At 38.9% G+C, this 24199-nt stretch overlaps 1 protein-coding gene across 1 annotated transcript in view; it reads right to left on the reverse strand.

Moving 5' to 3' along the window:
- Positions 1-581: 581 nt before the first annotated feature.
- myl3.S (myosin light chain 3 S homeolog) overlaps positions 582-24199 on the reverse strand; it is a gene marked incomplete in the record, with an annotated part of 28845 nt that continues 5227 nt past the window's right edge. The window contains 6 exon segments of the mRNA NM_001089150.1: positions 582-793; positions 3814-3849; positions 5302-5379; positions 6512-6685; positions 10057-10206; positions 12516-12543. Coding sequence (NP_001082619.1) covers positions 3821-3849; positions 5302-5379; positions 6512-6685; positions 10057-10206; positions 12516-12543 — 459 coding nt within the window.

Consider the following 24199-nt stretch of genomic DNA (forward strand, 5'->3'; position numbering starts at 1 on the left):
ACTTCTAATATCCTTATCATTTACAGTAGGGGGTACATTATCCCTTATAATACATGAGTGATACTCAGAGTTCCCTGTATAACTCAGCCTGCAGCCTTGTGTCTTTATATGGTCACAGAACAACCCCTCAGTGACTTCTAATATCCTTATCATTTACAGTAGGGGGTACATTATCCCTTATAATACATGAGTGATACTCAGAGTTCCCTGTATAACTCAGCCTGCAGCCTTGTGCCTTTATATGGTCACAGAACAACCCCTCAGTGACTTCTAATATCCTTATCATTTACAGTAGGGGGTACATTATCCCTTATAATACATGAGTGATACTCAGAGTTCCCTGTATAACTCAGCCTGCAGCCTTGTGCCTTTATATGGTCACAGAACAACCCCTCAGTGACTTCTAATATCCTTATCATTTACAGTAGGGGGTACATTATCTCTTATAATACATGAGTGATACTCAAAGTTCCCTGTATAACTCAGCCTGCAGCCTTGTGCCATAAATACTGGGTGCAGGAGACCCATGTCCAACTTTCAAGCATTTTATGCCCAATAAGAAAGGCAATGAGGACAACTCATTTGGAAGAGTAGGTCAGTGATTTTATTGGTTCATTGGATGCAGAGCTGAACAACCCTGTGATCTCCGTGTGTTTCTGAATGGTGTTCCTGTGTAATTATATGCGTGTCAACCCTTGTTATGATTGTTGGATTCAAAATATGGCAACTAGAATTTCTGCAGCATTGGTTTTCAAAATGAGTTCTAATATTTGGCAAATTCCAACAATATTACCTATTAGAGAGAGAGAGAGAGAGAGAGAGAGAGAGAAGAGAGAGAGAGAGAGAGAGAGGTATCAATAGAAAACATTATTTAAGGCATGATATAGAATAGCAGTATCTGGATGGGTTCTGTGAACCTATTGTTATTAGGCTGTGGACCATCTTCTGCTCCATCCATGGTACATCAATAGAAAGTCACCCACCCACATTGTAAGTGGCTGAGGACAATAGACAGTGGCGTTACTATAGAGGAAACAGACCCTGTGGCTGCAGGGGGGTCCAGGAGGTATAGGGGCCCCATGAGGTCCTAATTCATACACAGTTTCAATAAATATTGGTAAAACAAGTCAACCGCTAAACATTTCGAGGGCCTGAAAAAGAATTTGCTGTGATACCCAGTAATAACTAGTAGTGATGGGCAAATTTCTCCCGTTTCGCTTTGCCGAAAAATTTGCGAATTCCCCCCAATATTCGCAAACAGTGAAAAATTCACGATATCGTGAAATCGAAAAGTTCATGGAAAAATTGTGAAATTCAAAAGTTTTCGGGAATAAATTGTGAAATTCAAATGTTTTCACTAAAAAATCGTGCAATTCAAAAGTTTTCACAAAAAAATCAAGCAATTCAAACATTTTCACAAGAAATTCGAGCAATTTGAATGTTTTCACGGGAAAAAAAATCAAGCAATTCGAACGTTTTCACAAAAAAAATCGAGCAATTCGAAAGTTTTCAGTAGAAAAGTGAGCAATTAGAAAGTTTTCACGAAGAAATCTAGCAATTCGAACATTTTCACAAAAAAATTTCGAAAATTGGAATTTGATGCCGGCGAATTTTCACCGGTGAATTTTCGTAGGAGATTCGCAAATTTATTCGCCGGCTGCAAAACACAGAAACCGGCCGTGAATTCATGCCAGATGAATTTATTCGCCCATCACGATATCTAGTTAAAGGAAAACTATACCCCAAAAATGAATACTTAATCAACAGATAGTTTATATCAAATTGAATGACATATTAAAGAATCTTACCAAACTGGAATATATATTTACATAAATATTTCCCTTTTACATCTCTTGCCTTGAACCACCATTTCGTGACTCTATCTGTGCTGCCTCAGAGATCACCTGACCAGAAATACTACAACACTAACTGTAACAGGAAGAGATCACCTGACCAGAAATACTGCAGCTCTAACTGTAACAGGAAGAGATCACCTGACCAGAAATACTACAACTCTAACTGTAACAGGAAGAGATCACCTGACCAGAAATACTGCAGCTCTAACTGTAACAGGAAGAGATCACCTGACCAGAAATACTACAACTCTAACTGTAACAGGTAGAGATCACCTGACCAGAAATACTGCAGCTCTAACTGTAACAGGAAGAAGTGAGGAAGCAAAAGGCAGAACTCTGTCTGTTAATTGGCTCATGTGACCTTACATGTGGTTTGTATGTGTGCACAGTGAATCTTACGATCTCAGGGGGCGGCCCTTATTTTTTAAAATGGCAATTTTCTATTTATGATTACCCAATGGCACATACTACTAGAAAAGTATATTATTATGATAATGGTTTATTTACATGAAGCAGGATTTTACATATGAGCGGTTTTACTCAGTATCTTTTAATAGAGACCTACATTGTTTGGGGGGTATAGTTTTCCTTTAAGCCACAGACAATGGGGCAATGCCTTCAGGTGAGAAGAAGAATTATATGAAATTGTCTATGCATAGTTAATGTTGTGGGGTAACATGAGTTTTACTTTCCTTTGGGTAATCATTATATGCTGCTCTTTTAGCTATGGAGGTTTCCACTGCAACATGTCACATCTACAGCCAGCCTAGCTTTGAGGGCATCTTAATTGCATTGGTGATCCTCAAACATTCTGCATTGCTTTTCCAGCTTCAAAAAGGACAGGATGACTTGTAATACACTACCCCCAGTTATGAAGTCCTATGGGAATTTGCCCACAACTGAAGGAGCTACTGTAAGTTCAACATTCAACATCATCAACCACATGCATCTGGCTTGACCCCTTTGGTAGTGCTTGAGTGTCATTTCAAACTGCCACAGGTGGGACTGATCAGCCTACAGTCTAAACTGATGGATTTTGTTCCCATTCAACCTTTCAAATCTGTTTTTTTTTTGTTGCTCAGTATTTTAGGTGAGAGATTCTGAACTAAAGTGAGCTGGAGATCTCGCTCCTTCCCTTTCTGGATCTGCTGATGTCCTATCCAGCACCCAGTGTGGGAACTTGAGAAAGAAAACAAATCCATCCACACGACCATAGCTTGGTCCATTGGGCATATGTCCCAACATGTCTCTACAGGTATGGGACCTGTTATCCAGAAAGATTCATTTTTAGTTAGTTGGGATCAAGCACAAGGTATAGGTATGAGATCCCTTATCCAGAAACCCACTATCTAGAAAGCTTTGACTTACGGGAAAGGTCATCTCCCATAGACTCCATTATAATCAAATAATCCAAATGTTTAAAAAATAATTTCATTTTCCTACGAATAATACAACAGTAGCTTGTACTTGATCCCAACTAAGATATAATTAATCCTTATTGGATTAATTATCTAGTAGGGATGCACCTAAATTCTTGTGCCTGGCCGAACCGAACCCTAATTTGCATATGCAAATTAGGGACAGGAAGGCAAATCATGTAACGTTTTGTCACAAAACAAGGAGGTAAATTTTTTTTCCACTTTTTACTTTCCAGACCCTAATTTTTTATTCTGTGGTTGTATGGATAACGGGTTTCCCATACCTGTACCTGTAGGAATAATTCCTGCTAAATCCTGACCTATCACCGCACTGAATCGCTCAAGCTGATTTTACCAATAGAATGTTGTGGGGCTCTGAGCTTCCATTCAATTCTCCAGCACCTGTGACACAATATGACTATATCTATGAACGATGTCCTGTTCTTTAATGAAGTCGTTTTTATCTCTGCACAACGTTTATTTGCCTTCATTAGCTTTGCTGCTTTATACAAAAAATCCGTTTCTTTCCATCATCTCACCTTGTGCTCAGTTTGCCAAGATGTACTTCGCAAAGGCTGTAAAAATAATAAAATCAAACATTAAACAACATGATATGAAATAAAGTGAACTCTGCAGACGAATGGCTTTAATTCTCTAGTGGCTAAATGTTCATTATTGCATTTGCTGATAACAGGGACACCCAGTGTATATAACGGGAGGACATTACTTTCCCCATACTAAGGTGAAAAAGCTTCTTCTATATGACGATTATTTATTTCCCATAATTGAAGGTATGATCAAGTTTCTATGAAAATGTTACTAGCTCAGCGGAGTGTCATCATTCCCTTGCCTGAAGGCACCATTCTATCGAAACCATTCACCAGAGCAGTGTGCAAACGCCATCTTGGAAACAAATCACAATGTTTTTTGTAACCATAATGCAGTGATTTTTCAAAAATTCAAGGTGTAGTCAAAGCTGTGTTCCAAGTAACGCCTGCCCAAGATGCTCCTGGTGCATCAAAAAAGCTGAATTGGGCTTGTGGTTTGATGCAAAATGGGTTCAATGTTGTCCCTAGTGGGGGGTGTCACTGCTTGGGCACTTGTTAAAACTAATGTTTACATGTATTTTGCTGGGCAAAGGTCTGGTCTACCTATTCACGCAATACACTGTGGGAGCCCTTGAGTTACTACCAGAATGGAAGCAGTTTCAGGGTTCCCCAGCGTTAATTGGCCTCATGCATCAAAACAAGAAGGATGGACTCTTGTCTCAACATGCTCTCTCCATTGTGACCATTTCAGAACACCCACAATTGCAGGTGCATTTGCAAGTGACCCCTTATGAGTCACAGGGTAAAAGTCAAACATAATTAAACATCTCAGTCTCATACTATGACATTGCAGGTGGTACCTAGTCTTATCTGTTGCAAGAAGGTAGGCTATTTCAGAAAGCAGAGGAGATTTAAGACATACTAGATAAGGTTGTACCATGTCTAGTGACCATTGGGAAACAACCACATGATTTAAGGAGAATTATAAAATGTTGCGCCATGTCTAGTGACCAATGGGAAATAACCACATGATTTAAAGAGAATTATAAGATGTTGCTCCATCTCTAGTGACCAATGGGAAATAACAAAATGATTTAAAGAGGGTTATAAAATGTTGCACCATGTCTAGTGACCAATGGGAAACAACCAAATTATTTAAGGAGAATTATAAGAGGTTGCAACATGTCTAGTGACCAATAGGAAACAACTACTAAATTATTTAAGGAAAACTAGAAGATGTTGCACCATGTCTTCTGACCCATAGCAGCAGCTAAATATTTGCATTAAAATGAGTGACCAGTTAGTGCTACTTTCTATAGGTTCTAGATCTGCTGCAAACGTTGTTCCTTTTATTATAACATGTCAGAGAAAGCTTCATTCTTATGGGTTGATAAGCCAAAAATGTGGTAGTGATAACCTAAAGAAGTGTATTCCCTAGTGGCTTCAATGAGGTGATTGAAAACATCCTTCAATCTTTACCATCATAATTGATGAGTCCATTTGGGTCTTCTTGCCCCTGCAGTAACCTGTCTACCTCTTCTTCTGTCATTCTTTCCCCTAGACATTATAGAGAGAGAGATACACCACTAAGACAAATCATAGTCATACAATAGAAGTGGTAATTGGCAGACAGGTACATTTTTAGGCATTTAGCACTAATTTAACTTTACATTTTAAGTTCTAGTTTTAGTTGGCTGGAGGCATTGTATCCATTTCGTATTCCCTATGTAAAGCCTTATATCAATGGTATAAATAAGTGAGCATTGCCATTAAGAATGGGAAAGCAAAGGCAATATAGAAAGAGGTGTTAGCTGTAGAAAGAATTGAAGTTGTGGTTGGGCCAATCACAGTAGGACATTGGTCATTGGTCCAACCATAACTCCAATGCTGTGGGCAGTTTTGGATGCCCATCCTTTGAACGGTATCAACATAAAACTAAAATGAATCATCAGTAGCTAATTTATAAATAGTCAAAGCAAGGTTGATGCCAACTGCAGCTATGGATTAATGATTGGTACAGTCACTTAGGGGGTTATTTATCAAAATCTGAATTTTTCTATGTTATTTTAAAAAAGTATGACCAAACTAGAATCCACGATTCAACCTTATTTATTATTTAAAAATCATACAAGTTTTTCAGGCTTTTTTACTGAAAAGTCCAAATTTTTCTGATTTTTTCCCGAAAAGCCCAAAATAGTCAGATTTTTGGCCTATTCGAGTGCAGAAAAACAGAAGCTTCTAAGTAGGATAGGGACCTCTCCCATAGACTTATATACAACCTCGGCAGGGCTGAGATGGCTGAGTTTTTTTTATCTCACTAACAATTTGATTTTTTTGAATTTTTTACCATTCAGACTTTAATAAATAACCCCCTTAATTAAAGAACTGTCCAAATCTGTCAAGAACTGTCACATGCAATTGAAGATTAAATATTTAGATGGGTGTTAGCACTCAGTGCTGCATCTAAGCTCTAAAACCTTATATGGCGGAACTTGTTATACTAGATGGGATTTCTGGCTTCACCTCTTTCCCTATGACCCATATTACTGAAATGGTTTATACAGACATCGCATCAAAAACCAGCTTGTTTGTGCTGTGTAGACAAGTCAAGGTTGGCAAAAGATTTTGTTTAATTGACCCTAAATTGTTACTAGACACATTGAGGCACAGGGGGCAGTAAAGAGCTTACCGAGAGTAGCCAAGACGTGACGGATTTCAGCTCCCATTACCGTACCATTTCCTTCCTTATCAAACACACGCAGCCCTTCAACAAAGTCTTCGTATGTCCCCTTCTCCTTTGACTTGGAAATGTGTTGGAGCATGGGCAGGAATGTATCAAAATCCATCAGCTTAAGATTTAATTCTGTAAATAATCATTGCAGAAACGTATCCGTTTATTATACTTTGGCTTTGTTAGACATACTATATAATAAATAAAAGATTCTTTTGCTTCTCATCAAGAACGAGGCATATTTTGCATCAGTACAAATAATGGCACCCAACAATTTGGAGACCAAACAGCCTCCAGGTTGGTCTGTTCACTTGGCTGTACATAGGGATGGCCACATGCTATTGTTCTGTTCCTTCTGGCTGATGGGCCAAACAAATGAATATTTCATGAAGTGAAGAGGAGCTCCTTTAGTTGCTGATGCATCATGGCAAAATGGATCAGCAGATGACAGTTTGGATATATTAGGGTTCATTCATCAAACTGTCATGTTCATTGCACACTTGCAACCTGCACTGCACTTTGCTGAATGGCCAAAAGTTTCTACTCCAAAATGGGACACATGGAACTTCATCTTTCCCATGAATACATCATTGTCTGTGTTTGGTAGCACTGGATTTATGACGGACCGGGGGAGTCATGCATCAGAAGAACCTGCATTCACAAAATACCTGCAAAGAGGTTGGGATTCTGTGTCTGTGCTAGTAGCCTGTATGTATTCTACCTGGGGATATTTACCTTCCACTTTTTGAGGAAATCAGGGTTTTTTTGTCACTGGGTTGATCTGCTTTTGTAATGATGTCACTTCCAATCCGCAGTAATTTCACAGTTTGAGGACAAGATTAAAGTTAACTCATGGGAGTTGGTTCCGGTAGCCATTCTGGGGCAAATAAGGGTCTGGGTGGGTCAGCAGGTCTGGTTTGGGCAAGATTCTGCCCCATTGGACCCTTGTGGGCATGAGGTGGACAATGCAGATATGTCTTTGCTGCAAGATAAGTAAACCTTTAAAATAAGTGAAAGTAAAAAAAGAATGATCAGCTTCTGACCATTCTGACCACCAAATGGTCAAGGAAGAAGTTGTCAGAAGAAAGAGGCTGCTCTGATGTTTTTCTGCTTAAGAAAGGTTTGAGAATGTTTTTTAATTTTTTTCCTAAGCAGACGAACATCAGAGCAGCCTCTTTCTTTCTGTTCATGACTTCCTTGACTACTTGCTGGTCAGACTGGTGGGAAAATGACCAGCAGGTGGTGCTGTTGTAACAAAATTCATTCCTATTAACAGTACATGTATCCCTTCATGTCTTGGGAATAAAAACAAAATAAATAATGAACGTCAAAAAGTTCTTAGAATTGCCCCCTCATCAATTATTTTAAAGGTTTACTTATCCTTTAAGAATCAATGCTAAGTGTCATGCTTTTTGGGTTCCTAAGTACAACTTAGGCTAATGACCCCTATGAATTTCATCTTAAATGGAACAGAATATTATCCCTTTCAATATACATATGAAATAGACACTGGAATGGCGTAACTTTATTTTGCTGCTTGGCCGGTCAAGCAATTTCCTTTTCAACCATGTATTTGTGCATGAAACATTAAAATATATGTATTAATATTTACGGCTAATGAGCAAAGTGTTTTGACATAAATCTGTTCCCCCTTATTTAACTCATTTAAATATCAGGGACATGCGTAGCATTAGCATATAAATTGCTCATCGGAAACCTTTCTGCTCCGCAATTTGTCATTTATACTTTGCTTGGAATGTTAATTATTGTTATATTAGATTAGGGGTTTACGTAACCTACAGAAATGCTATTACTCTCGCCACTAGGCCAACATGAAAAGCAAATTGTTTAATATTTACATTTTGGGTCTGCTTATTGGAGGGGGTAAAAAAAATAATGATGTTTTGAGGAAATTTCTAGGTACAGATGCAGAATTATTACTATAATGACAGAACCGGAGATAAGTACAAATGCAAGGAACTATATATATATATATATTATTATATATGCTGTATGCTACAGAAAATAGTCAACTGGAAAGAAAAGAAAGCCAAGGACAATGGGCCGTAGTAAGGAAAACATCATGTCAATACAGGTATGGGACCTGTTATCCAGAATGCTCAGGACCTGGGGTATTCCAGATAACAGATCTTTCTGTAATTTGGATCTTCATACTTTAAGTCTACTAGAAGATCATATAAACATGAAATAAACCCAATAGGCTGGTTTTGCTTCCAATAAGGATTAATTAAATCTTAGTTGGGATCAAGTACAAGATGCTGTTTTATTACAGAGGAAAAGGAAACCAATTTTAAAAATCTGGATTAATTGATTATAATGGAGTCTATGGGAGACGGCCTTTCTGTAATTCAGAGCTTTCTGGATAATGGGTTTCTGGATAACAGATCCCATACCTGTAGTGGATGTATCTTTAGGGAATCTGGTTATCTCATCATAAATGATAAATCTTTCTTTCTACCTCTCCACCCCTATCTAATATTTAGCCATTATACCACATGCCTTTCTTTCTTTCTTTCTTTCTTTCTTTCTTTCTTTCTTTCTTTCTTTCTTTCTTTCTTTCTTTCTTTCTTTCTTTCTTTCTTTCTTTCTTTCTTTTTCTTTCTTTCTCTCTCTCTCTCTCTCTCTTTCTTTCTTTCTTTCATTCTTTCTTTCTTCTCCACCCCTAATACCACATGCCTTTCTTTCTTTCTTTCTTTCTTTCTTTCTTTCTTTCTTTCTTTCTTTCTTTCTTTCTTTCTTTCTTTCTTTCTTTCTTTCTTTCTTCTCTCCACCCCTATCTAGTATTTACCCATAATACCACATGCCTTTCTTTCTTTCTTTCTTTCTTTCTTTCTTTCTTTCTTTCTTTCTTTCTTTCTTTCTTTCTTTCTTTCTTTCTTTCTTTCTTTCTTTCTTCCTTTCTTTCTTTCTTTCTTTCTTTCTTTCTTTCTTTCTTTCTTTCTCTCTCTCTCTCTCTCTCTTTCTTTCTTTCTTTCTTTCTTTCTCTTTCTTTCTTCTCTCCACCCCTAATACCACATGCCTTTCTTTCTTTCTTTCTTTCTTTCTTTCTTTCTTTCTTTCTTTCTTTCTTTCTTTCTTTCTTTCTTTCTTTCTTTCTTTCTTTCTTTTTCTCTCTCTCTCTCTCTCTCTCTCTCTCTCTCTCTCTCTCTCTCTCTCTCTCTTCTTTCTTTCTTCTTTCTTTCTTCTCTCCACCCCTATCTAGTATTTACACATAATACCACATGCCTATCTTTCTTTCTTTCTTTCTTTCTTTCTTTCTTTTCTTTCTTTCTTTCTTTCTTTCTTTCTTTCTTTCTTTCTTCTCTCCACCCCTATCTAGTATTTACCCATAATACCACATGCCTTTCTTTCTTTCTTTCTTTCTTTTCTTTCTTATATTTACCCATAATACCCAAAATAATGCCTATTGACAGGAGCAGGGAGATGAATATGTCTATTAATAATCAACCTCTTGAAAAATGACTTTCCAAATACACACTGACCTTCAGCTTTTGGCTTGCCAAGGACTTTTAAAACTTCTGCATTGGTTGGATTCTGTCCCAAAGCTCTCAGGACGTCTCCGCACTGCCCATAGGTGATTTTTTGCTCACATGTAGGGGTCCGATCAAAGAGGGAAAAGGCTTCCTTAAATTCTGCCAAGGAAAAGAAAAATATCAGACTTTAGACATTTGCGTACACTTTTGAATTTGTTGCACGTTAGTTATTATTGCAAAGCGCAGCAAATATTTGTGTTGGTGGAACTTTACAAGTAACCATCATCCACATCATTTTTTATTATGAACTGAGTTTCCTGGAATGATGGTATGAATGTCCGTGCGGTTAGGCCTCTGTAGTGTTGGATGACGGAACACTCGTGTTTGATTCCAAACTCTGCAAAATGATTGGCTTTGGGACAGGGCAAATTTATGTCTTCAATCTGAGAACTTGGTGGAAGAGCCCTTTCTAAGACACCTGCTGAACGAGCAATGAAGAATCTATAGACCCAAACAATTAGTGGGACAATGCTAAGAATTAAAAGTGTACATGGATCTTGCATGCTCAGTTGGAGAAAGGTTACAAATTAAGTTGCCCCATGGTCTCTTATTAGCTTGAAGCCATTGTTGCCAGACAGAATGTACAATTTCTCGCACCCATCTGTCATCATTTACTTTCATTGCCCCGTTTTCTTTTCTATGTTTTATGGAACATTTGCAAATAAGAATATTCCTCAAGAAATCTAACTGGTTTTGGAGCAACTACTTAACAGCAAAGGATTATCTCAAAGAGCTTTTTGTTCCCCCCCTGTTGCCAATATTCTATGCTAAAAATAAACAAAATTATATGTGCTGGGAATTTGTAGTGTTTTCTACAATTAAATCAGTGTGTATTCTTGTTCTTAAAGATCATCCGGAGAAATTAACGGAATTCTTAGTATTTGCATGAAGAGAAGTGGGTTGAGCCGTACATAGTATACAGTAGGCATCTGGACTTCAACAAAACACTTCCATTAGAAAGTGGTCAGACCTCACAAAATTTATGGAGCTAATTGTGAATTGTTTGCTTCTGAGTATTAGGAAACTATCAGGCTAATGGCTACAAGTCTGATTTATTGGCATATGTGCTTAACTGCTAATTGGTTGCTGTTAGCATTGGCACAACCTATTTCATTTTAGCTACAGTAACTTACCTCTTTAAAATATATCCCTAACCCTTCTGCTACCTTCCAGTTCTTCCAACTGGTGGTAACCAGATTTATCTATGAGTTACAATCTATTTGACATTCAGGGAACAAGGACCCAAAAGGGATTTCTTGGCCATGGCCCCTAATCCTCCTTCTACCTTCTGGTTCCTCTAACTGGTGGTAACTGGATTATCTATGAGTTACAATCTATTCGATATTCAGGGAACAGGGACTCAAAGGGGATTCTTGGCCATGGTTCCTAACCCTACTGCTACCTTCTGGTTCCTCTAACTGGTGGTAACCAGAGTTATCTATGAGTTACAATCTAATCGATATTCAGGGAACAGGGACTCAAAGGGGATTCTTGGCCATGGTTCCTAACCCTACTGCTACCTTCTGGTTCCTCTAACTGGTGGTAACCAGAGTTATCTATGAGTTACAATATAATCGATATTCAGGGAACAGGGACTCTAAAGGGATTCTTGGCCATGGTTCCTAACCCTACTTCTACCTTCTGGTTCCTCTAACAGGTGGTAACCAGAGTTATCTATTATCTAAATGTTGTTTAGGGAACAGGGACTCAAAAGGGTTTGTGAAACTTTGAAATATGTCGTTGGCAAGAAATAGCTTGAACTTGCTTTACACAGGAAGGGGCGGTCTTACATCCACTTTCGAGAAAGGTAACCATCCAGAGAAGTGAAGAAGAAGGGATCAGAGCTCAGAGAGAAGTGATGCCTGGAGATTAAGAGGGTCTGATCTTCTGTCTGGTAAACTTTGTGATGTTTAGGAGCTCACCAGCTGTTGCTGAGGAGCTGCGGGAGTTCTCCAGTAAGCTCCCAAATTTTTAAGCCACCAGTGGGAAGATGTTGATGTTGATGTATAACTAGAATATGTATAACTAAAGGCCTTATGCCATACCTGTTAGATAAGAGAAACTAAGGGACATCATTTAAGAAATGAATCAATGCTTGGGGTATTCACAGAGGAACTGTTATGCATATTCACTAATAAAGACTCAAGTAGGTTACACAGTCAAAGGTTATAACACAGGTCCCTTTTATTTCATATTATAGGAGTACATGATATTTTAGATGCTGATATTATTTAAGTTAATATACTATACAATTATATGAAAAGTCAGCCTCCGCTTCCACTAGGCAGGTTTAATGTCTTTTGAAATAAAGCCTTTTTTTTACTTTCACATTAAGCAAATGAAACAATTACAGTTTCTGGTAGATGAAAGCAAATATTCTTAGGAGGGATGGGACTTTTCTTCCTTACCTTCAATTTGATCTACACTGAATTCAATCTGTGGAAAGGAGAGAAAAAGAATCATTAAAGGCATGTCATCTCAATTAAGAAGAAATGTCCATATTCCCACAGATATTGCACATGTATCTGCCTGAAGCATATTTCATATAATACTTGTGGGAGATCAAAGAAATAATGTCGCCTTTAGGAAGTCATAGATATTATTATTAAAATGAGATGTTATTTAATAATTATGGGTTATTATGCACTAAGGTTGTCAGGGTACCCTGCTTTCATATATTCACCTCCGTTTAATGGAGAGTAGCATCTGCAAGGATCAAGAATGCAGGTAGCAGGTATATTATGGCAAGATGGGGACAGAAAGATAGGTGGTAGGGCAAGAGCATGAAAAGAGGACAGAATTCCAGAAGTAGAGCGAGATGGCACTAGTTGGATAAAATGTCAGGGCAGATTAAGATTTATTTAGCAGGGCAAAGTGGAGAGAGCAGGGCAAAACAGCCAAGGTGGAGACAGTAGGGCACAATGCTGGTTTTAGAAACTCAGTGTTGTTAAATGAAGTAAGTGCAACTTCAGACATTTTGGGGCATGGCTTGGGGAAACTTGGCATGTGCAGATTACAAAAAACACCAAGAATATGAGCACTGGTCTCCAAGTTGGGTCATTCTAGTTGATGTGTGCGCTCTGAGAATTACAGTATGTATCATTATAGTTCAGTAACAAGTAGAGTATGAAAGCTGGATGCCAATATTCTCCACCCACACAACATCTCTACTTGGCATAGAGCAGCCTGTGAAGAACTCAGATATACCACAAGAAAAGATCCCAGTGATGCAGATTTACTGTAGGTCCAAATGAAGACCAATAAGGGCCTTTAATTGCACTATTTTTCGCAGATCATTGAAATATCTGAGCATAACCGGGAGTGACAAGTTACGGGAACATGGTCTTGATCACCCTGCTTTTTATTATAAAGATGTTATGGAGTATGCACTAAAGATAGTATCAATGGACTCCTGCTAGATTTACTGATCCTTGGCTTTCTCACATAAATGGGGCACCTTCTAGCAGATATTTGCTAGCATTAAAGAGCAGATATAATTTGATAATCAGTAATAACTCCTTTTGTTTGGGGTAAAGCCCACTGAGAAAACATTATATTTTTGATCTCTATTAATTTATGTCTTTCCTTGTTGGCCAGGGCAAGGCAAAATCGGACACTAGAGAAATGGGGGAACCAGAAAGAAGAAATGCAGAGTAAATATTATAGTCTCCAGAAGGCTGTGATGACAGAATGAAATGTGAGTAGAGCAGAGCATTCTATCACGCTGTGTGCAGACATGGCCTCTTGTCACTGGCCCTTCAAGCAGAATGAAGAATTATGAGTTGGCCCAGCAAGTGGTGAAATGTCAACGCTGAGCACCAGAGACCTAAAGTCTTGGCACGGGCAATAATTGAGTCAAGTGGCTGTAGAACAAGAGGCTTAATAGAAGCTTTCAAAGGGCAAGAAAGGTCATGGAGAAGGTATGGATCAACAGGAGCAGTCATAGAGAGAGAGAGAGAATGAGACCCAAGGAATAGTTAGCTCTGTGAGCAACACTTTACTCAAACAACAAACTGGATATATGAAATGTGAGTATGATCAAATGCTATGATTGGCCACAGATAGGTCCAGTACAGAGAACACCACAATACTCTGGTTAATGGTAGGTCTAATGCAGAGAACACTTTAATGCTTTAATGAGCTAAAGGTAGTTCTAGTGCAGAGAACATTTTACCACCATTATTGGTTATAGGTACGACAGGTGTTTTGAAGAAACCATTGTAATGCTGTGGCTACTGGTGGATCTAGTGAAGAGAGCACTTTAATAGTCTATTACTCACTTGTATATCTAGAACAGAGACTACTACAATGCTCTGATTGTCTACAGGTAGGTGTGGAATTATAAACAGGCGTGGAACACATTATCCATAATGATTTAGGACCTGAGACTATCCAGATGACAGATCTTTCTGAAATTTGGACTTTCATACCTTAAGTCTACTAGAAAATTAAGTAAACATTAAATAAAACCAATAGGCTGGTTTTGCTTTTAATGGGGATTAATTATATCTTAAGTAAAAGCTACTGTTTTATTATTACACAGAAAGGGAAATACTTTTTAAAAATTTGGATTATTTGGATAAAATGGAGTCTATGAGAGATGGCCTTCTTGTAATTTGGAACTTTCTGGATAACAGGTTTCTGGATAACACATCCCATGCCTGTACTCTGATTGAGCACTTTTAGGTTTAGTACAGGGAACATTTTAATGCTCTAATTGGCTTTCAAAACTGATTTGAAGTTTCTTTTACATTCTTGTATAGCGCCATAAACTCAGGTCAAAGTTAAAAGAAAAAGGCCAATCCAAGGGAAAGTCAAAAATCATGAGAGTAAAGGCGGACTTTTCTCATGCTAAAAATATTTAATTATAACGGTGCATCGTTTGTACTTTTTCCCAAGGACATTTTTTTGGCTAAGAATCTGCTATGGGGTTTTAGGCCCAGGGTGTGGTCTCTCTTTATTCTGCTGTAAAGCCAACTCAGCATTGTACACGTAAAGTTTGGCACCAACCATCATTTTTCAGCTATAACCAACAGTATACAACTACAAACAGCAGCAACAAAGATTTAATTCACAAATTAATCAGCAATATATGTACAGATCATGTAAAGAATAATAGAATACTAATTCCACTGAAAGAATCACATACAGTACACAGTATTATGTAAACTAGACTTACAATAAAATGCTACCGTCACTTTAATAAGCTCTACCCCGCCCCTGCGGAGCTTTAAACTATAAACACCTAAATAAATACAGGAGGCAGAGGTGCCCTTCATTTCTCTGGCTAAATACATTAGTGCATTGGTTAAATACAAAGAGCAAGTTAAAAAGTTACAAAGACAAACTTTAGCAAATTCCACCAAGAGACAAGTAGCAAACACTGAATTGTAGTCATCAATCTCTGCTTAGAAATGACTATGAGCAGTATTTTCTTTCTCATTCTACCCAACTCTGCTGAGCTTTACAAAAAAACAAAGTGACTGTCAAGTCAATATGAAGAAGGAAGAACTGTCAGAGGAAAATATAAAATTAAATCTGTGCTACTCTTATCTCTATAGCCAGACTCACAATGTGCTGTAGATGTGATATAAACACAACACAAGATGATGTTCCAGTTGACTTCTTGAATGAAACTATTGATCTCACTTGCATTTCCCACCGGTATTCTGCCTCATCTGGTTCATCTTTCCCCATGAAAGATAATGGTGACTATAGACTGCATGGAGATTGGGTTCTCTTTAATCTTGCTGTTGTGTTTGAGATATGAAGACCTCGTATACATTGTATGTCTAATCACCCAAGGGAAAGCTGGAAGGTTTTATAAAGACTAATATCAAGGGAATTCAGCCCAGGGGCACAAGTTCATATAAGGGTAAGGGAAAATCACCACTTCTTGACAAGTCTACCACACTACCCTTCCAGTTACACCAGGGGTCCTCAATTCTTTTTTACCGTGATCCACATTTAAATGTAAAAAAGAGTTTGGGAGCAACACAAGCATGAAAAAATTCCAAAGGGATGCCAAATAAAGGCTGTGATTGGCTCCCTACAAGAAACTTATCTGTTTTTTTTTTCCAACTAGCACCTACTTTGAGGCAACTGAGAGCAACATCAAGGGGGTTGGAGAGCAACATGTTACTCATGAGCCAATATTTGGGATCACTGCCCTATATCATCCCATTCTCGCACCCTACCTCCCCCATCCACTGTGAACTAAGTGATATATTCTAAGAGACTGAGAAAAAAAATGGCGCTCAAAACATGGTATTTCATTGGGGTCTTTGAAAGTCTTGTTCCACCACTATTTTCAACCCCAACAGCAGATCCTAGCACAGATACCTTCAGCTCCTAAACTGACATAGATCTTTAGATTGGGCAACTGATTTGACTGATTGTCCCTGGTATAATGTACTTTATACAGCCACTCTAGTGGCCACTACTAACCTGCAAGAAACATAAGAGACTCTTTGCCCCTTTTCTCCAGAGACCATAGCACATATAATGGTAGCCATGCCTGTAAACCACTAGATTCTGGATGAGCATGTACAACTTGATCTATTCGGTTCTACACATCAGCTTGATAAAAGTATCTGTGCATATGCCTTCTGGGGCCTTCGAAGTTGATATTCTGTCTCATGTCCCACAATCATATCCCAAACCTACAGTCCCCTTTACAGGTATCTTCTAACCTGTCTACAGAGCCTGGACAGATCCTGAGGCCCCCTTCTGTAAACTTCAGTGATATGTCCCTTTTTAGTTCCATTGTTACTGTCGATGTTGCCAATAGTTATCTAAATAATGTATTCAGTTGAGGACAGAGGGTGAACCTATATGTGCTATAGTCGTAGAAGAAGAAGCTCAAGAAGTCTCTTTGGTTTCTTGCTGGTTAGTAGCAGCAACTGGTGTCCCTGTGTACTTTTATAACAAGACACACAGTCAACTCAGTTGCCCCATCAAGGAGCCATCTCAATTTAGGAGCTAAAGGCATCCAACTAGGTCCCGATCTTGTTTTTATTAATGGTGGTGGAACAAGACTTTCAAAGATCCCAATGAAATAAAATGTTTTGAACCCGCATTAGTGACAGGTCTGAATTGCTGGGCTCCTTGCGCCTATAATGCTGGGCACTCTGCCCACCATCTCACTCACAATTGATAGATGTGGTGCTAAAATAGTTCCTCTTACCACTACAGGAATGGCACAGATACACATTTTTGCACCTAGTACTGTGCTTAAATATAGCAAATTAGGCCATGCTAGTCTTGGATTGCACTCCTGAGCTGTAGCTTGAGGCTGTTTGCCCCATTACACCCTCTCAAATGAAATACGGATCTCCAGACAGCACATGTGGAGCACAGCGAATGACCAAGAAGGGCACACCACCACTTCAAATAAACCCCCATTCTATGAAACTGAGATGGAGAATTCATATCAACCCAGTGTAGTCTTCACCGCTAGAAATCCAAAGTCTCCAATTCCTTCCTTCACATCCTATAATTTCAACATGTTTATCCAGATGTTTCTGACCAATGAAAAGATGACAGATCACCGTGTGGTTGGGGGAAATGTTATGTTTGTTGGTGGTTTTCAGTAGGGAAAAAAAAAAAGAAGGAGAAAATGGCTGAAATTAAAATATCTTTGTGGGAGTGAGAGAATTGATGTTGGAACCGTCAGTAGACAAATATTTAATATAGGAGCTTGGGTTTTTGTACAGGCCACACTCCTTCCTTCTTCATGTACAGATGCAGCCACTTTGGTTTGTCTGTTTGACACAGAATAACTAAACACAGATATCCCATTTATCTCATTTAACACAGAAAACTGTGACACAACATCCCATCTAATTAAAGCATTCACCATTGTGAACAATGGTGCTTTGGTATGCTAATGAAAAGTTTAAATGCATTAAATGAGTTAAGATAACTTTAGATAACACAGTTTCTTCAATTAACTCTGAGTCATGACGCATTTAACTCACAAATCCAAGTGGCTTCATCTGTAACAGAACTTCACAAACCAAAAATGCAAGTTTATCCAAGAGAAGAGAATTCTGATGCTGCCGGACTAAATTAGTAGGGTGGAAATGTGACTTTATAAAAAGCAGGAATGGGAAAGTGCTGTTTCAGCTGGCGATACATTCATTCCCTTCAGCTGCAGGATTTGCCGACTTTCAGAGAAGGAAAAATAAGACGTGGATAAAATAGCATTAAACAGACAGGGAAACTTTGGGGAGACGTTTCACTTTATATTCAAAAGCATAATTTATAGTTTGTTTCAACATTTTTTTAAGTAGAATCGTCTATCGGAAAATTGGTTTTGATGAAAGTTGGAAGGGGTCGCTTTGCAGCCCATGGAGTCCCATAGAGAATGCACATACACCTTGTAATCTCATCGCCCAGTAGTTACTGCATGTCAGTATAGTGCACCCTAGTGTCTTGTCTCTTAGGGCCCTGCTAGCTTGAACATTCTAAATCATACACAGGCTAGGGGTATGCTATGGGGCATATGTGTGCCACCCACTTTCAGCCCTTTCCGCCATGCAGGTTGTGCCACATACACAGAGAAGTGCATGTTTTTGTGTTCCATTCTGAAATGTGTTGATATCTGTTAGCAGCAGTCCTGCCCTGCTTTATGGCAGCTGAGATTCTAGCTATCTGTATAACAGAACATTCTGTCCCAGTGTCTGCACAGATCCTATCTGATCCCCATTGTAAGCAGCAGTCCTGTCCTGCTTTATGGCAGCTGAGATTCTAGCTATCTGTATAACAGAACATTCTGTCCCAGTGGCTGCACAGATCCTATCTGATCCCCATTGTAAGCAGCAGTCCTGTCCTGCTTTATGGCAGCTGAGATTCTAGCTATCTGTATAACAGAACATTCTGTCCCAGTGGCTGCACAGATCCTATCTGATCCAATTGTAAGCAGCAGTCCTGTTCTACTTTATGGCTAGGGAAGGGGACCCTGCATGCAAACAATACACAATACAAGGCTCTTGTCACGGTCGGCACCCAACACCAGAACAAATGCCAAGCACCCTGGTCTCGGCTTGTGCTTCACCTGTAGTGTGACCGCCGTTGGCCTCGGGAGGAGCCCTCAGCTACTTGGATGCCACCAGGACTTAAATGAGAGGTGCAAAGCTAGAGGTTCTGGATAGACAGAGGGGCACGACTGTTAGCGAGAGTCTTTAGGCCGAGGGTCACGGTAAAAAACAGGAAACCAGAATCGTAGTCAGTACAGGCAGGGTCGAGGCAGGCAGAAGTCAATCGTAATAAGGCAGGCAAAGGTCAAAACCGGGTAATCAGTCAGACAGAAGGGTTCAGCAGAAGGATAGTCGATATTCAGGCAAGGGTCAGATAAAGAAGTCAGGATAATCGTATGGCCAGGCAGGAGTCAAAATCAGAATCAGAATCAGTATCAAAACAACTCACAAAGCACCAGGAACAAGATCCTATCATGGGAAGTTTGCTCAAGACTGAATTCCCCTTTTATACCCTGGTGTTTTTGCGCCATTGCGTCCTTTTGTGCGTCGGCGTCATCACACCAGCGCGTCTGCATCATTAAAGGAAACAAGATGCGGGCGCGCGCGTGCCCTAAGAACCAGCAATGGAGGAGGAAGAGGAACCACATGGCGGACTTCCCTCGCCGCACCGCTGGGTGAGTAGTTTTTATTACAGCTCTGGGCAGTGGATAGATTGCAGTTTCTAAGATGATGTGTGTTGTTTGAGAGAAGGAGCTGTGCAGTTTTGTAGTTCTGTTTGTTGGCCAGTAGACTGACACATGTGTCTCATTATAATTGGCCAGTGTCAGATATAATTGACATGACAGTGTCAGAAGTAATTGTGGGTGTGATGACTGATTGCCGGTGGCTACGACCTGCCCATTAGGCTTCACTGTTTCCGGATTTCTCTCTGATGCGCTTTGTACAAAACGCCTCTTTGCTTGAAGGGGCTCAATTTTCACAAGGTGCTCTGAAATAATTATGCCCAGTAGCAAGATGCCAATATAGGAAAAATCAATAGATAAATCGAAGGCAATTGTGAGACAAAGGAAACGAATGAAAAGAAACATTCGATCCAACTAGTGTAGCGTAAGCAAATATGAACAATATCTAAAACATCTTTTATGTAAAGGAAACAGCCTTGGAGAATTGATTCACCTGTCAGCAGCCATTGATTACATGAATAACGGGCCCTTTGCTTAGATGTGTCCAAATAAAGTTACATGTGCTACAAAGCTTTTTGTAGCTTTTTTGCTACTCAGCGGGGCTCATTTATCAAATTTGTATCTGGTCAGTAACCCATAGCAACCAATTATTATCCAGCCATGAGACTGGATTACTGCCCAGGGGCAGATATGGCCAGTGTTAATCAATGAGCCCTACTCACTAACACAGTTGTGGTTTTTAAGAAAGTAGTTCCCAAACTATGGGGTTGATTCTTTGTTAGGACGTAGAGCAGATACAGGGGTGCTCAGCCTGGAGGCAAGTTAGGGGGAGATTGGTAGAGAATGAGTGTTTGATCTTCTAGACACACTCCTTAAAGACTAATCTTGAAGGTCTATGGGGTGGAAACCTATAAGATATTCTTGATATTCTTGGGTCCGTGACTTAATTACTAATACATCAATATTGAGTTTAGGGAGTCCCTGAACAAAGGCTGAGGTGGGGGACGGGGCTTAGTGCAGTGGTGGGGGGTTCAGGCTGAAGGCCTAGAGATTTGTAGAGAATGAGTGTTTAATCTTCTAGACACACTCATTGTAGACTAATCTTGAAGGTCTATGAAGATGAGATTTGGGATGGAAACCTATTAGATATTCTTGATATTCTTGGGTCCATGACTTAATTACTAATACATCAATATTTTCCTCTCTAACCTGGTTATGAGTTTATGGACACCCTGAACAAAGGCTGAAGTAGGGGCAGGGCTTAGAACAGTGGTGGGAGGCTCATCCTGAAGGCCTAGAGATTTTTGTAGAGAATGGGTGCTCTCTGAGACACACTCTTGAAGGTCAATTAAGATGAGATTTGGGGTGAAAATGTATTTGATGTTCAAGATATTCTTGGGTCCATGAACTAATACATCAATATTTTCCTGTATGTCTTATCTGGCTTTAGGCCAGTTAGAGTGAGAAATTGGGATAATGGTATTTACTCTCCTAGACATACAGTACTTATTGTGCCAGATATTCTTGGAACTATAGCTAAATGGTGGATACCCCAATATTTTTTCTATATCTGTACCAATTTCATGAGCTAAACGGAGCTCTGACAAAAGGCTGGACCTTCAAGGTGGGCCCGGTCCAAAATCTGGACCTTCAAGTGGTGTTTGAACTTAATATGTGCAAATGTCTATTAGGCAGTGGCAGGTGGGTGATTTTGATGGCAGTTAACATGCCAGCCATATCCTCCCATTCCCATTAACATCTATAAACCCACATCAACACAGTTTTGGGAGATCTTCACAGAATGAATCAAAGTCATCCCACCTACAGTAGGTTTCATTGAATAGCAAAGAATCGAATGTGGCTGCTCATAATCAGTTCTGACTAATTGACGCATTTGAAAAAAGGCAAAACAGGCTTTGATAAATGCTCCAATTTGTTTAAACACTTTCCAGATGGTCAGGAAGTTTGTTGGCGTGTTATTGGTACCATGTGTTCCTTCTTCAAAAATTCATCTTCAATTATAAAACATTGAAATCATTGCACTCTGCTCTACATGGGTGATCTTGGGAAATTCATCTGCGCTTTTTTAACAGCCCAAGAATAGGCAGCTCCAACACTTTTCATATAAATCTATGAATATCAGAAACTCTTGTGCCTAATAAGAAATGTAGGTTTTCTCTGCTTCTTGAAATTAACATTTAAAAAAAGGCCAATCTGAGATTCACTGTCATTTTCCCATAACACCAAACTCCTGATAATGACATTTGAAGGTCATGAGAGTTTTGTCTCAACATATAACATACAGTGTGTCCAGGCCAATTATTTTGATAATGGAATTGGCCAGTGTACTGCTACACTGAGCCATGACATAGTTAACAATTGCATTACATCTCATATACATTCTGAAGATATATACGAATTTCATGAGGATAGCATCCCCTTTCAATTGTTGTCAATACCATTGTCACCAGCGTTGCTTCCAAGTTCACTTGTTCATCCAAAACAATTCATCCAGAACAGTATATCAGTTCAGCCAAAACAGTTCATCAATTCAGACAAAAAAGTTCATCACTTTAGCCAAAACAGTTCATCAATTCAGACAAAAAAGTTCAGCACTTTAGCCAAACCAGTTCATCAATGCAGGCAAAACAGTTCATCATTTCAGCCAAAACAGTTCATAAATTCAGACAAAAAAGTTCATCACTTTAGCCAAAACAGTTCATCAATTCAGACAAAAAAGTTCAGCACTTTAGCCAAACCAGTTCATCAATTCAGGCAAAACAGTTCATCATTTCAGCCAAAACAGTTCATCAATTCAGACAAAAAAGTTCATCACTTTAGCCAAACCAGTTCATCAATGCAGGCAAAACAGTTCATAATTTCATTTCAGCCAAAACAGTTCATCAATTCAGACAAAAAAGTTCATCACTTTAGCCAAAACAGTTAATCAATTCAGTCAAAACAGTACATCACTTTAGGCAAAACAGTTCATCAGTTCCTCAAAGCAGTTCATTCAATAACTGAGCTAGATAAGGACCAATTTATTTGCAAATCTAGCTTCAAAAATGAGATATTATGACACAAGGTAACTCCCACTAGTGTTTTTTTAACTGTTCCTGCATTAGGTGACTCAGGGAGATCTCCTCCTCCCATGAGAACTATTCTGCTCATGTGTAATTGTTGTTTCACTGCATCTACAAGACATTTCTCTATGCTTTTTCTGTAGATCAGGTGTTAGAGTTCTGCCTCTGAACTCTGACACACAGCTAAAAAGAAATGAAATCTGCAGTTCGAAGTCAATGCTGACAAAAAGACTTAGATAAAAAACATTTGAAAAACATTTTAGAGTGACTGGGATATGGTTCAAGTCCATTAGAATTCTACTGTCTGATAATTTGAACTGACCCAAACATCTAAAATCCATATTACAGGTATAATTACATTGTGTTTTCCCAGCCACCACTGACCTTTCTCATTATCCAATAATTGTGTTTCGGTTGGGTCATTAATATGTTCTATTACTTACATTTCATTAAATGGCAGCTTTAACATTTTAATTTCCTTTGGTTCCATCCATTCTGCTGCGGCTCCTTCTCATGTGCACCGGGGAATTCAATTATTATTAATTCATTTACATGTCTCCGTCGAATGAGGTTTTTATTCCGGCGTCTAATTGCCCTACAGTAGAAATGTAATCAAAATCTGCATTTTATCCTTTTACATCTCGTTACTTAAGGTAATGGTATTTTTCTACCGGCAATCCTCCGTGCAATTGCCTGATTGATTTCTTTTTGTACATTTTATTTTTTAACCATTATTTTAGCCTATTTTGTTATAATTTAAGAAGGGACCTCAGTAGGTTTAAAGGAGAACTAAACCCTAAAAATGAATGTGGCCAAAAATATCATATTTTATATAGTGAACTTATTGCAGGAGGCTAAAGTTTGAGCTTGTCAATAGCAGCAATGATCCAGGACTTCAAACTTGTCACAGGGGGTCACCATCTTGGAAAGTGTCTGTGACACTCACATGCTCAGTGGGCTCTGATTGGCTGTTGAGAAGCTAAGCTTAGGGCTCGTCACTAATTATCCAGCAGAAAATGAGCTTCCCTGGCTGTAATATAAGCTGATGCTACAGGTTTGCTGATTATTCAATTCTGATGCTAATTGCACTGGTTTCTGTGCTGCCATGTAGTAATTATGTGTATTAATGACTAATCAGCCTTATATTGTGACATTTCTATTCTATGTGTACTGTATATTGTGAGTGGGTCCCTAAGCTCAGTAAGTGACAGCAGCACAGAGCATGTGAATCAGTGAATCAGCAGAAAAGAAGATGGGGAGCTACTGGGGCATCTTTGGAGACACAGATCTTTACTGCTAAAGGGCTGTGGTTGCCTTGGGCTGGTACAGATGCACAAAACATAAT

This window comes from Xenopus laevis, chromosome 6S, assembly GCF_017654675.1.
Source record: "Xenopus laevis strain J_2021 chromosome 6S, Xenopus_laevis_v10.1, whole genome shotgun sequence".
Taxonomy (NCBI): domain Eukaryota; kingdom Metazoa; phylum Chordata; class Amphibia; order Anura; family Pipidae; genus Xenopus; species Xenopus laevis.